At 43.8% G+C, this 12,577-nt stretch overlaps 3 protein-coding genes across 4 annotated transcripts; all 3 read left to right on the top strand.

Annotated features, from left to right (window-relative positions):
- The first annotated feature begins 31 nt into the window (after window positions 1–31).
- Window positions 32–2,968, top strand: LOC145711742 (uncharacterized). Its single transcript, XM_081789432.1, has 5 exons — window positions 32–53; window positions 101–381; window positions 1,529–1,982; window positions 2,053–2,330; window positions 2,936–2,968. Exons 1-5 carry the CDS (start codon window positions 32–34, stop codon window positions 2,966–2,968), a joined length of 1,068 nt encoding a protein of 355 aa, XP_081645558.1.
- A 127-nt stretch (window positions 2,969–3,095) lies between these two features.
- LOC145699783 (uncharacterized) lies at window positions 3,096–7,873 on the top strand. Of its 2 annotated transcripts, XM_081777046.1 has the most exons (4): window positions 3,096–3,283; window positions 5,914–7,101; window positions 7,340–7,420; window positions 7,515–7,873. In XM_081777046.1, the coding sequence occupies exons 1-4, from the start codon at window positions 3,235–3,237 to the stop codon at window positions 7,871–7,873; spliced, it is 1,677 nt and encodes a 558-aa protein (XP_081633172.1). In that variant the 5' UTR covers window positions 3,096–3,234. The 2 variants fall into 2 exon arrangements, with proteins under 2 accessions (XP_081633172.1, XP_081633180.1); XM_081777054.1 differs by lacking the exon at window positions 7,340–7,420.
- On the top strand, window positions 7,861–12,366 carry LOC145711741 (uncharacterized). Its single transcript, XM_081789431.1, has 7 exons — window positions 7,861–8,644; window positions 8,787–8,934; window positions 8,980–9,098; window positions 9,191–9,298; window positions 9,697–9,792; window positions 10,196–10,312; window positions 10,499–12,366. The coding sequence occupies exons 1-7, from the start codon at window positions 7,993–7,995 to the stop codon at window positions 12,364–12,366; spliced, it is 3,108 nt and encodes a 1,035-aa protein (XP_081645557.1). The 5' UTR covers window positions 7,861–7,992.
- Window positions 12,367–12,577: the final 211 nt, after the last annotated feature.

Below are 12,577 nucleotides of genomic sequence, written 5' to 3'. Positions count from 1 at the left end.
AATTGCTTGCGCTAATCGACTTAATTACATAATGCTTACTGCACGCGTAGTGGGTCTCCATTGCGAGAAGGAATTTTCTATTTATTTATCCTTTGAAAAGGAATTGACGGAGTAGACATCCAAGTCCTCAGTCGGCTTACATTCGGCGATCAAGGAAGAGTAATCGACCTCGGCGACAATTTGTACCAAGTCGTCAATCTTGATTTCAACGGGCAGTACAAAATCACGGCGACGCCTTACATTCTCCGTCCCAATGGCGAGAAGAACTTTGGGCGCAGCGACGAACAACCGTTTTGGACGCCGCCGGCATCGGTCGACTGCGAAAGTATCGATATCAACGCGTACGCGACCAAGATTGATCTCCAGTGGGATCCAGTTTGGGTAACTCATGCATGTCCAAATTTTCTACCCGAAAATTTTCAAAATCGTTCTTTATTTATGTCAATTTTTCTCTTTTTTTAAATCGAATATTCGCTCGAATATTTTTGAAGTCAATATTCAAAGTCGCCCAAAAAGCCGTAAATTCCAAATAAGCCGCTCATCCCGCTGTTGAATGCCAAAAAATGCGACCTTCAGCAGTGGAATGGGCCGAGTGACATATTTGTTTGTTAATGTTTACATGTTCCTAAAGCTATGTTAGCGCAGGGATAGAAATCTGAGCGGCACGGCACGGCACGGCACAGCGGCATGGCACGGCACGGCACGTGCCGTACCGTGCCGTGCCGGAGAGTAAAATCTGGTAACGGCACCGCGGCACAGTATAATTGACCGTTCCTTGATTTGTTAATTAAAGGGGGCCTTCGGGCCGTTTTAGCCCCGTTCCTTGATTTGCTAATTTAAGAGCTTGACGGCCCTTCGGGCCGTTTTAGCCCCGTTCCTTGATTTGTTAATTTAAGGGCTTGACGGCCCTTCGGGCCGATTCAGCCCCGTTTCTTGATTTGTTAATTTAAGGGCTTGACGGCCCTTCGGGCCGTTTCAGCCCCGTTCCTTGATTTGTTAATTTAAGGGGCTTGACATTGGCTGGAAACATTGCTATCAATCTCAGTGTTGTCTTCAACCCCACCCTCACCCATTGTTGAAAAATTCAAATTATCCAAGACATTAACTTTATTATGGTTTTCATTTAATTTTTTCAAAATTTGATAAGTTCACTTAATTTTTTTCATTTTCATTCATAAGTTATATGAATCATATAATATGATTCAAATTTGTGCCGTGCCGTGCCGTGGTGCCGCGGCACCCCATTTTCGAATTTCGTGCCGTGCCGTGCCGTACCGTGCCGCGGCACGGGTATTTTAGTTGTGCGGTGCCGTGCCGGTGCCGCCGGAAAATTTTGTTATATTTCCATCCCTGTGTTAGCGCTTCACGTTCGAATATTTTTGAGATGACATATTCGCCTACACATCTTTATTTCTGTTATCATTATCCTTGAAGAAGAAATAGGGGTTTATTTTTATGTTTTGCATGTTTGGCGTTTTTTCGATTTCCCGTTCGTCCGGAAAGCCACGTGCAAGTCGGGTTCTTTTAGACGATTTGGGAGTTCGACATTGTTACCCAGAAGCTAGTGCCTCAAATGGACATGGTAAACACGCGCTATTCTCTTGAGCTTTTCCGCATTTCGGAAGATGGCGAAAAGACGCGAATTTCGGAGCAGGAAACGCGAAACAACCGTTTCTCGTTTTACAACACGCCCGAGGAGGTCCTCATCGAGCCGCTGAGCAACTACCAAGTGACGCTGAAGACCAAGTCGATCTCGATGCGAAGTACAGTGATCTGCGAGCCGGAAATCGCCACTCCCGATGTCCCAGAAATGTCTGAAATTGAGGTTTCGGAAAGTATTCCGGAGGAAGGAAGATCCGGCTTTGTTTCGATCGACTGGAAACCCCTCGTTGTCGAGAAGATTGATGTCGAGCTGTATGAACTCAGTGACTCGCAGAACTCCTTGATTAAGGATCTTCCTGATCAAATGATCAAAGGAACCGGTTTCTTTTATACGAACATCGAGAACAATAATGAAATCAAAGATATCTTTCTTTTAAAAACCGTCTCAAGACCTTAATCTTACGGATTTCACCCTTTCCACCACGATTTCCGACATTGACGGCGAGTCAACCTCAACCGGTCCAGTCGCTGACCTGGTCAATGGCTACAGTTATCTGCTGAACGTGATCCCCTCCGTTATCGGTCGCCAGGGCGCCTCAATGACCAAACGAGTGACAATAAGTAGGTTCCACTTGATGATTCCCGGCCGCACCTGCGCAGTACTGCCACTTATGAAAAAAAGTTACCCTCCCACTTTTCTCCGCGAAATCGATAACTTTCACCTTTCGGTAAACCGCGATAATGGGCAAATTAGACCTTTTTGGTACATTCTCCTAATTTTTGAGGTAACCCTGGAATCCGGAAAAGGAGATTTCAATTTTTGTTGAAGATTTTTTCCGCTCTAGAATCCAGAGAGATCCCATAATATTGGTTCAAAAAATAACAAGAAGACATTCTTTGTTCTTTGCAACCGAAAAAACTGAAGCCGCAGAAACCTTGAGCGCTCTTGTTTGTTTGGCGCGAGTTCAGTAATACGGTGCCGCCGCGCCATTTGAGCCTTTTGAGCTTTTCGCGCCATGCGTGCTTAGCAGGCCGGCTTACATTGCTAAAACTCGATCTGTCACGGGATTAATTGCATGCTCCTTTTCTAGTTCCGTTGATGATCTATTTTCTCCTTAAATTCGAGAATCTTGTCGGTCTTATTGATAATGCACTAGCAGATACTGTTTCTCACCAAAGAAAAAATTATAAAAGCAACTGTAAGCTGCTTGCGGTTTTTGATTTCAAAAAAATATTCTTAATCTCTTTGCTTTTATAAAGCTGCAAGCGGCTTTCCAGAAGCTAAAATTGACGTAAATCGACAAATAATTCTGAATTTGTAATAAGTTCCCAGACAGACAAAAAGAGCAAAGTAGCATTCGTGTAATACTCAAGAAAATAAAATAAAGCGGGCTGGAATGGAGGAGGCGCGGCGTCGCGGCGGCGCTCGCGCTCCAGAAAAAACGCGCGATCACGCACCGATCGCTTTTCAACCGGTCGATTCTCGTTTTCGAAGTCAACAAAAGAAAATGTGCTAATATCTCAAATAATGTAGTCCTCTTTTTCCCAGTGCAGTTTTACTTCAATCGAAAAACCCAATGAAATTCATATGTTCATAAATCAGAGAATAGTACAGTAATTTATAAAGAGAGCATGCTGTTTTTGAAACTTGCGCTTTTGGCCTCCGCTTTTGCACAAATAGGTAATTTTTTAGAGGAAAAGTGGGCTTTTTGGAAGGTTTTTTGTACTGTTTTCAAGTTTGAAATATTCATTCATTAATTTGAAGGTGAATCTTAAGGGTATCCTCAAGATAACCATTTTTTGCACTAGAGCTTTTTTGTGCTACATTTCGATACGAAAATCACCTGGAAACTTAAGGGTGTAAGGGGAGAAATCGATGTTCGAATTTAGAAGAAAAAAGCGCTACAAAACTCAAAAAACTCATTTCGCGGAAAGGCGCGAACGAGATTATACAGAAGGCGGGCGTCAAGTTGGAAATTGAAGCCCTCTTTTATTCAAGTATTCGTAAAATTCAACACCTCCTCAAACCGTCGAGTACTTCGCCACTCAACAGCGAACTTCGCAATTCGAAAAAAACGCGAAAAATATTTCAGAAAATTGAAAATTGGGAATTTCGCGCTCTTGGCCGGAGTAAACGTTCTGTCACAAATAAAAATTTCCGAGTGTCTCCGCCCGGCTAAACACTTCATCATCCAGCGCGTTAAATTTAAGGATTAATGTCTCCAACACTCGAGCCTTTTTTTATATTTTGAATTTTTGCCAAAAATTGTGAATTTTCGAAAAGTTGATTTTACGCTTAATTTTGTCAGCTGTAAGGACTTTTTTTTGAAAGAATATTAAGGGTATAAGGCATGAAATCGCTGTTTGAAATCTTAGTTCCGCATTTCGAGTGTGAAAACTTAAGGGTATCCCCAAGCAAACTATGTTTTACACTCAAATCTGGTCTTCTTAGAGTTAAAGTGTAGAAATCGCTGTTTGAAAATTCCGTCAAGGTCGACGGGGGATCCTTAAAATGGGGCAAATTCGTCAATCTACCCCTCTACTCTAAAAAGCACGTGACCAGTCAATTCAAAATTCGAATCAGCGCCCAGACGTTTTATGAATTTTTGCCCGTCTCTTTTGGAAATTGAAAAATTGAAGAATTTCCACCTGCTTCGTTTTCAAAGTAGAGCGCCGCCCTTTTTGTCAAATGAATTTTTCCTTGCCAAAGAGTTCAGATTTCGAGAAGGCAAAAAACGAACCACCAGGTCACGGTCAATTTCGCAGGTTTACTCAATCTCCGCACCGGTGATTCAAACCGCGAGGTGATTTTTTCCTCGGGTTTTACATGCCAATTACTGAAGGAAAAAAATCGCTGAGTAGAACTGTTTCTTCGAGTTTTTTCGCGATTTCTACAGAAGTAACTCATTTTAAGATCACCTAAATACTATTAGTTGGGTTGGACCGAAGTAAGTGTAACAAAAAAGGCGTGGCTTTAAAATAATCAATTTTCTTAAGAAAAATTGAGCTCAAAAATAGTCTAGCAATTAAAAATAGACATTTGAAGCGAAGACACTTGAATAAAATGTGTTTATGCGAAAACATCAATTGTCGATTATTCAATTCTTTGGCTGCAGCCACAAGGCCACCTGACATTTAGGCCGGCGCATTCCGCCTTAATTGATATTATTAAACGTCCGGCAAAAAGAATGATAGTTTTCGGCGGCAACACCATTCGAAAATATGAGTTTAACACAAATCGCTTGTTGTTACTCTGCAGGTGTAGATTCAATTTACTGCGAAAGAAAAACAAGTATTTTGAGCTTGGGAAAGTTGGTATTTGGAATCCGCTATTTTTTAAACTAGGAGCCATTCTTTCTTTTTGATTTTGGACAATTTTTCTTTAAAAGTATTCAACCATTTTTCATATCAGGAAGAAAATATTGCTCTGTTTTTTCAAAGATCAATAAGTTTTATTGATTTGAAAACTTTTTACTAGGAATAACAGGGTGGCCACAAGAATCGCCATAAATGCCGAAATCTTCAATCAATCAGAGTTCCGCTTTAGGTCGGTAGGCCAATCAGGTTTAAAAAAAGTAAAATCGAATTTTTATTCGCTTTCAATCGCAATACCAAAATTATCTTACATAGACCATCCCCTTGTTAACAGGATAAACGTTTAGAAATATCCCGAATCATGATTCATGATGGCTTCCTTATTTATCCTTATCTAAAACAATGTACAGTTTATACAGGGCTATCCTTCAAAAATCTCCATATCTGGGCGTGGGAGGCGATTGATGCAAAACATATTTTTTCTTATTTATTCAAGCTGTAGCAATTTTCAACGACGAGTCATATTTAGTCCTCGCCACGACTGCCTGGTGAAAAAATAATAAACTTGAATTTTAACCGCGAGTAAAGATAAATCCAACGAGTTCTCAAAAATTATCATTTCTACTTATGGTCGGCAGTTGTAAAAGCAAAGATAGCTCATTTGCAGCCAAAGCAAGAACTAGCGCTAGAACACTTTTTGACCGCGAAACTTGAGATGTGTTCTTATTTGCAAATGAACTTCCTTATCTAAGTGAGCATCGTCCGGGGCAAGGGGAAGAAAGACACTTTAGGGCTATTGAAATGATAAAACTCGGAAATTTTTTCAACTTGCAGATCAGTCCGAAAACCTCTTCCAAAATGACCCAACTTCTTCTTTCACCTCTTTTTTCTTTTCTCAGTTTTTGGTCGACTAAAAGTGGCAGTACTGCTTGAACCCGGTGCGATGAATTTTTTCCTTTAAAAAATTCAAATTCCTTTATTTATTTTTTCCACTAGAACCTTCGGTGCCAAAGGTCAAGGTCTCGCCCGTGCCCGCCGAGGAGAAGGTAATTTTTTACATTTCTCCCGGCCCCGGTCGAACAGAAGAATACAACATCGTCATCGAAAACGACGAAACTGGCGAGGTCATCTTCAACGAGCCCGTTGAGGCGAGCGAAACTGATACGAGACATGAAATTCAAATTCCGCTTTCCATTGGGCAAGGCTTCAGCGGCTCTCTCGTCGCGAGAAGTGGTGGATCTGACAGTTCTCCCGTCGAGTTCAATTTCGAAGTGGAGGACAAAGCGATCGAAGGAATCGAACTTTTGCACATTGGAAAAACTTCGGCCGAGCTGGTTTGGGACGGCGGAGAAGCCGAGTTCTTCCGAGTCCAGATTCTGCTCGACAATCAAATCGTCCAAAACTTGACAAAGATCACGGAGCCTCGAGCGCTAATCAACGGATTGAAGAACAACCACGAGTACGACGTCGTCGTCCAAGCTTTCAACGGACGAACCATGATTTCAAGATCGAAGACGCAGATCAAAACGGAGCCGCTTCTCATCCGCGATCCAAAAATCATCAAAACAACGGAAAACTCTGCCACTCTCGCCTGGACGCCGGAAATCGAAGCTGCAACTTACAAGCTCGAGTATTTCCAACTTCGCGGAAAGCCCGGAGATGGGGATGAAGAGATAGTTTCTCAGTCGGAGTTTTCCTTCCCAGTTCGTCGCGCGGAAGATGGCTCGGTCATCACCAACTTCAACATGCAAACTTTGGAGCCGTCGACGGAATATTACGTCCAAGTCTCGGCCCTTGACGAGGAAGGAATAATCGGACCACCGGTTCCTGGCCCTGGAGAGCTGAGAATCGTGACGAAGCCAGCGCCCGTCAGCGACTTGATCGTTTCGAATGAAAACATGGAGGATTTGGTAATTTCCTGGATCGATTCTGAAGGATACGTCGACTACTACGAGGTCCAATTCTTCCCCGCGGACGCTTCGGACGGCTTCGCAGCTGTTTTCAGCGACGTTGTTCAACCCCAACAACGATCTGGGAACCGACAAGAGTACCGCCTCAATCTGAGTAGACAAAGAGAGCTCTTTTCGTCGAACAAAGATTATCGAATTCAAGTCTTTTCCGTCCTCAACACTTTGACCGACCAGTACAAGTCTTCTTTTGCCTCGCGAATTTGGTCACCACCACGTAAGTCTGCTTCTCCATCCAATTATTCGGAAGACCGAGAATTCAAAAATGCTGCTTCAATTTTTCCATTTTCAAAACCAAATTCGCACGCGTAATTACTAAATAGTAATCAAACCCAGTTTTTTCGTTATTATCGATACAACAAATCAAAAGCTGGAAAAAAATTTAATGTCTCTTCCTTACTCGCTTTGCTTCGCTAAAAATTCATTTTTATAATGTCTTAAACTTTTAAAATTAGCACTGACCACCCAGCCCCAAACAACGACAAGTAGTACTGTAGCAACAACGACATCAAGTTCTGTTGTGATCAGTAGGGACCGTAAGTTTTGAATAAATCTGCGATAGTAGGAAATCTTTCTTTCCTAAAAAGCAGCGGAAAAGCCTCCCTCTTCTCCTTGTTTATTTTTTTCTAGCGGTCAACATCGAACCCGAAACAACTCTTGGTCCCTTTCCAAGCTTCACGACGGACGCTTTCGTCTTTCCTGGATTCGCAACAGAAGATCCTTTCCCTGACCCCAGTTTCTTCCAAACCGAGCCAAGCATTCTCTTCCCACCAACTGAGCCTGCTTTCTTTCTCCCAACAGAACCAGTTCAAAATTACGACGCATGCCAAAAATACGATGTCGTTCTTCTGACCCAGAATTCTAACTCCGTTCGCCTCCAGCCAATCAAAAAGTTCATGAAGAATTTCTCCAAAAGATCGTCCTCCACCCTGATGCTGCTCGAGTCGCTGTCGTTCCTTTCGCCCGGGCTCCCATCTCCGAGCAGATAATCGGCTTCAATGGGTATGCAGATCGAGAGGGTTTGCTGGAGAGAATCGACTTCGAAGTCGTCAAGCGATCGCTCCGTGGTCACTCGGTCGACAAGGGCTTGAAATACATTTCGTCCGACATGGAAAACGACTTCCGATCTGACGCAACAATGGTCGTCATCATCGTGATGACGTCATCATCCCGCTCGGACGAAATCGAAATCGCCGACGGAATTCGCGCGCTTGGCCGAAGAGCAGTTTCTAACATGCGCGGCTTGAAGCTGTACATTCTTCATTCTGATACAGTCCCTCCCTCGCAAATCCGCGCTCTCATGCCGCGAATGGTCGAGCCGGAGGTAGAAATGATCGCGATCAACATCGGCAACGGCGACAGACCTCAATTAGACGTGGCCGGAAGGATAATCGAGGAGATAAATGCCTGTGCAGAAGACGTGGTTATTGCGACGACTCAAGGAATGCCCGAATTCATCACCACTCCTGAGCCCTTCATCGAGCTGACGACTGAGCCGATCGTCGACACTTTCGCCTTCACGACTGAATCGTTCTTCCCTCCCTCTTTCCCGACCCTTTCCACATTCGCCGAAGAAATGACCGAGTTCACGCGCGTGATCACCACCATGGCCTCGATCATCGACTCGACGACTGGAACAATAGCGACGATGCTCCCGCCTCCGCCACCAATGAGCCCGCCCATGTTGCCGCCTAGACTCGAAAGAGTACTTTTGGATGCCAAAACTAAACCCACGCTTGAACCAGTAGCTACTACCGCTTGTAAGTGCATGCAGTGAACGCATTTTTCAACTTTTTGAAAAATTCAACCCCTTTTCACTAACTTAAAAAATGAACCAAAAACTGAAAAAATATAATTTCAATTTCTTTGCATCTTTTTCTTTTTCATTTGATTTCCAAATAGCGCCCGTGGATGCAACCACCGCTCCGAAGAAAAAGAAGCTCCGCCCGCCGCCGCCACCGCCAATGCCTCCACCACCAGCGCCACCACGCGTCACTTTCGATGTGGTCAAGCCTGCCAAGCCGGACGAGGGGAAGAAACCACCACGACGGTTCTCAAAATACCAAACTAGCACTCCTTTATTTTCGATCTTCAGATTCTTGCCTCCGCCACCGCCTCCTCCACCACCACCACCAATCCGTCCAACTGCTATTTTGGTGGATCCAGCGCCGACGAAGCCCGTCGATTCGACCACCACTGCGCCGGGAACAACAGGTAGGAAGCGAATGCCTCTTGGATTTCCAAGAATCATTCATTTATTTTTTAAAACTTGCATGTCAGAACTGCATGAATTCATTTCATTACAGATCTCTTATTTACAATTTCTTCCACTCTTCCTACAACCACTTCTTCGACATTTTTTATTGGAAACGAGACGACAACAGAAATGTTGCTCGGCTTCGTTCCTTCTACGGGTATTTAGCTTTAAAATCCGCTTTTATAGAAGCTCAGCGATTTTAGTCCAAAAGGCCTTCTTCCAGATTTGTCGACCAGTCTGGTAGACAGTCTTGGAGACTGGCTTTTGTTAGCTGCTGAGCTTAGCTTTTAAAAAGTAGATAGAGCAAATTCCTATCGAAATTGAGCAACCCTTGTTTTTGAAATTCGTGAACTATTTTTTCGCTGCTTCATAAAAATCTCATTGTATCCATGAGCATTTATGAATAATCATTTCCGAATTTCAACAAAAAATGGGGATTTCTACATTTTTTTTGAAAAATAAAAGGTGTGTCTTTTCTGTACAAAAACGAGCGGACTTTTCGGACGACCAAATTCTGCTCAAAAATGTCCAAAAATTAAACGATTCTTCAATTAGCCTTTACTCCAACAGATGATCCTTTAACTCGTACCACAAAAGCCATCGATCTTTTGCCCACGACCGATGGTTTTATATTTTTCGAGACTACCGAAGGTATGCCACGATCGGTTCTGCCGTTCGAGCTCGCCAAAAAAATAAGAAACTGAGAATGATTTTTTAAAATACTCTTTTCTTCCTCGCTTCTGCTTTTCTGGGTGACGATTCTGGTGATTTCGCTGAAAATATTTTCAAAAATTTTCTTCCTTGATTTCAAAGAAGAAAAACTCATATTTTCGCGGTTCATATAATTATAATTATTTACATCTTTATAAATTATGATTCATAATTTATGCCAACTAAAATATGATTTTGATAACGGAATGCCTCAAAATACCAAATAAAGTAGACACAGTGTGACAAAACAGTAGAACCACCTGTCAAACGGTGACTAGAAAAATAGGTAGTTAATCGGTGTCTTGAAAAACGCCGTGTTAGCATGGTTGAGATGAAAATTCAGCCGTGCCATTTGCCACCGAGCCCGACGAGGGCATACTACTAACAACGCCTGGTCAAACAACAACCGATCCAGTCGCTATTACAACAGCCGAGACTGAGATTCCGATTGTTACTACTGGTACTAATAAAAACCAAAAATTAAACCATCAAAATCGAAAATCGAAATTCCAAAATTCATCATTTCAAATTTCATTTTCACAAAATTTTCTTTCAAAATTTTACTTCGCATGATCTTTTTACTAATTTTTAACACCATTATTTTTTAACACTCTTTCCCCAGAACCCCCGCTCACAATATTTCTAGCTGCTCCCGTGTTCGTCTCCTACCTCGCTCGGTTAAATGCTAAATCGCCGCTTATCGCTAAAAAAGACAAGGTCGCTCTCGAGCGCCTTCTCCTGGAAGACCAATCCGAAGCATTCAAGGACGTCGAAAATGACCTCATGAAGAAGGTCGACAACATTCTCCCCTCCTCCGCCCGCGTCAGCCTCGATTTCGTCGACTTTGCCGCTGGAGCTCAACTCAACGAGTCGACTATTTATCCTCAAATGACGATGCGGCTGAGCGACAGTTTGAACGTTTCGGAAGTCGTCGACAATGCCAAACAAGCGCTTCGGGACAACTTTGAAATGGTCGGCGACGACGTCGAAATCGTCATCGACAGTCTCGAAATCTCCAACTCGATCCAGCGCCAGCTCGCCGTCCAGGTCGTCTACACTGATTACGAGCTCACCTCTCCGTCTGATTACGTCTCGCCGGACATTCCCTACACTCAGCAAATTTTGACCGAGCTCGGCTCCAAACTCGACCGGAAACTGCGCGTGACCAGCATGGACGGAATCCTCGAACTAGTCGATTTCTCCCCTCCTACTGACGAAAACCAAGAAAATCCAGTCAAAGAAGTCTGGCTCAAGATCACTCTCCCACCTGGCTACGTCGCTCGAACGGGACTGGGCGACGAAGCAGCTACTCCTGCTCATTTCGAGGACTTCTTCAGAACACAAAACACCGCAAACAGCATTGTCGCGAGAATCTCTCAAAACGACTTTAGCATTCCCACCGACGGCATCAAAGTCTATCCTTTCGGCTGGATCCAGCTTCAGCAAACTCTCGGCGCAGTAGTTACTCCTGTCGAGCCGACTGAAAAGACCTTTACTGGTACCGTCGAAGTGCACAATTTGGAGCCACAAGTGATCAGCGATCTTTACCGCGGCAAATTCGGCCCCTTCGAAGAAGCGATTCGGCAGATGTTCAAGCCGCTAGAAAACGATGTGACTTCCCTGCGCGTTGATTATTTCCAACCGACCAACTCCTCCAGCGCTCTTGGCCACTTCGCCTTTGTCCAAAACCCGCAAAGCGAGAAAACATCGACGGATCTTCAGCGCGCGCTCGAGCAAGGACTCGACGGAATCAACAACGAGCCACTCGATGGCGCATTGTTACGAAATCCACAGTTATCTACCTCGCGACAGTTCAAGAGCAGCGCAACGTCTCCGCTAGGCTTGGAAGCAGTAGACGAGCGTTTGCGCACGGAAGAGTTCGCCAACGAATTCGACAAGATTCCGCAGTTCAAAAGAAACGAAGAAAACAACACGATCGAGTTCGACTTTGAAACGAGCCGCAATACAGCTGCGACGCCCCGTGATTTGGAAAAAATCATCAACGAAGAGTTGGGAACCAGTGATGCCAAAGTTATCATTCCCGGTGGAGACCTGCTTCTTCCCAAGCCTTGGCTTTCTCTGCTCTACGTCGATGTTTCAAACGAAACAGCCCTCGCAGTCCTCGAAGACTGGAAAACGACTCCAGTCGAAGCTACCCAAGTCATGGAGCGCCTTCCAAAGGGATGGACTTTGGACTACAACGCCGCCCGCAGCAGCAATCAAATCTACCTCGCCATCTTTGCCGAGTTCGACTATTCGGAGAGCGCCGCGCGCGTCAACGAAAACTTCATCGGCGTAGAGGGCATCAAAGACTTTAGAACTCAACTAGGACGAAAATTCACTGGAAAAGTCGCCGGCGCCAACGAAATTCTCAACGGAGAAGGCGTCAACGCGACTGTCAATGGACTGCTAGTCGAGATGAATTCGAGAGGATTCGCTGTTTCGATTTATTACTTAGAATATATAAATAATGAAGGAGAACGGTTGACAATTGTCAACTCAGGAAAAGGTTAAAATTTCTCGAAATATTTCTAAGCGCCACAAAATTTGAAAATGAGCTTTTTTTTCAATTTTTTTCTTTGCGATTTACCCGCGACTAAAAAAGTCATTTAGGTGTCAATTAATTTCACAAAAATATTTTCACCTACATGTATTATAAGGCAGCACGAGTAGTTATTGTAAAGCGTAAAAACGCGTAAAAACTTGCGGGTTACCCGGAAAAAAG

Source organism: Oikopleura dioica, chromosome 1, assembly GCF_907165135.1.
Source record: "Oikopleura dioica chromosome 1, OKI2018_I68_1.0, whole genome shotgun sequence".
Lineage (NCBI taxonomy): Eukaryota > Metazoa > Chordata > Appendicularia > Copelata > Oikopleuridae > Oikopleura > Oikopleura dioica.
Note: the sequence above shows the minus strand (reverse complement) of the source record. Positions and strands in the feature narration are given on the sequence as shown.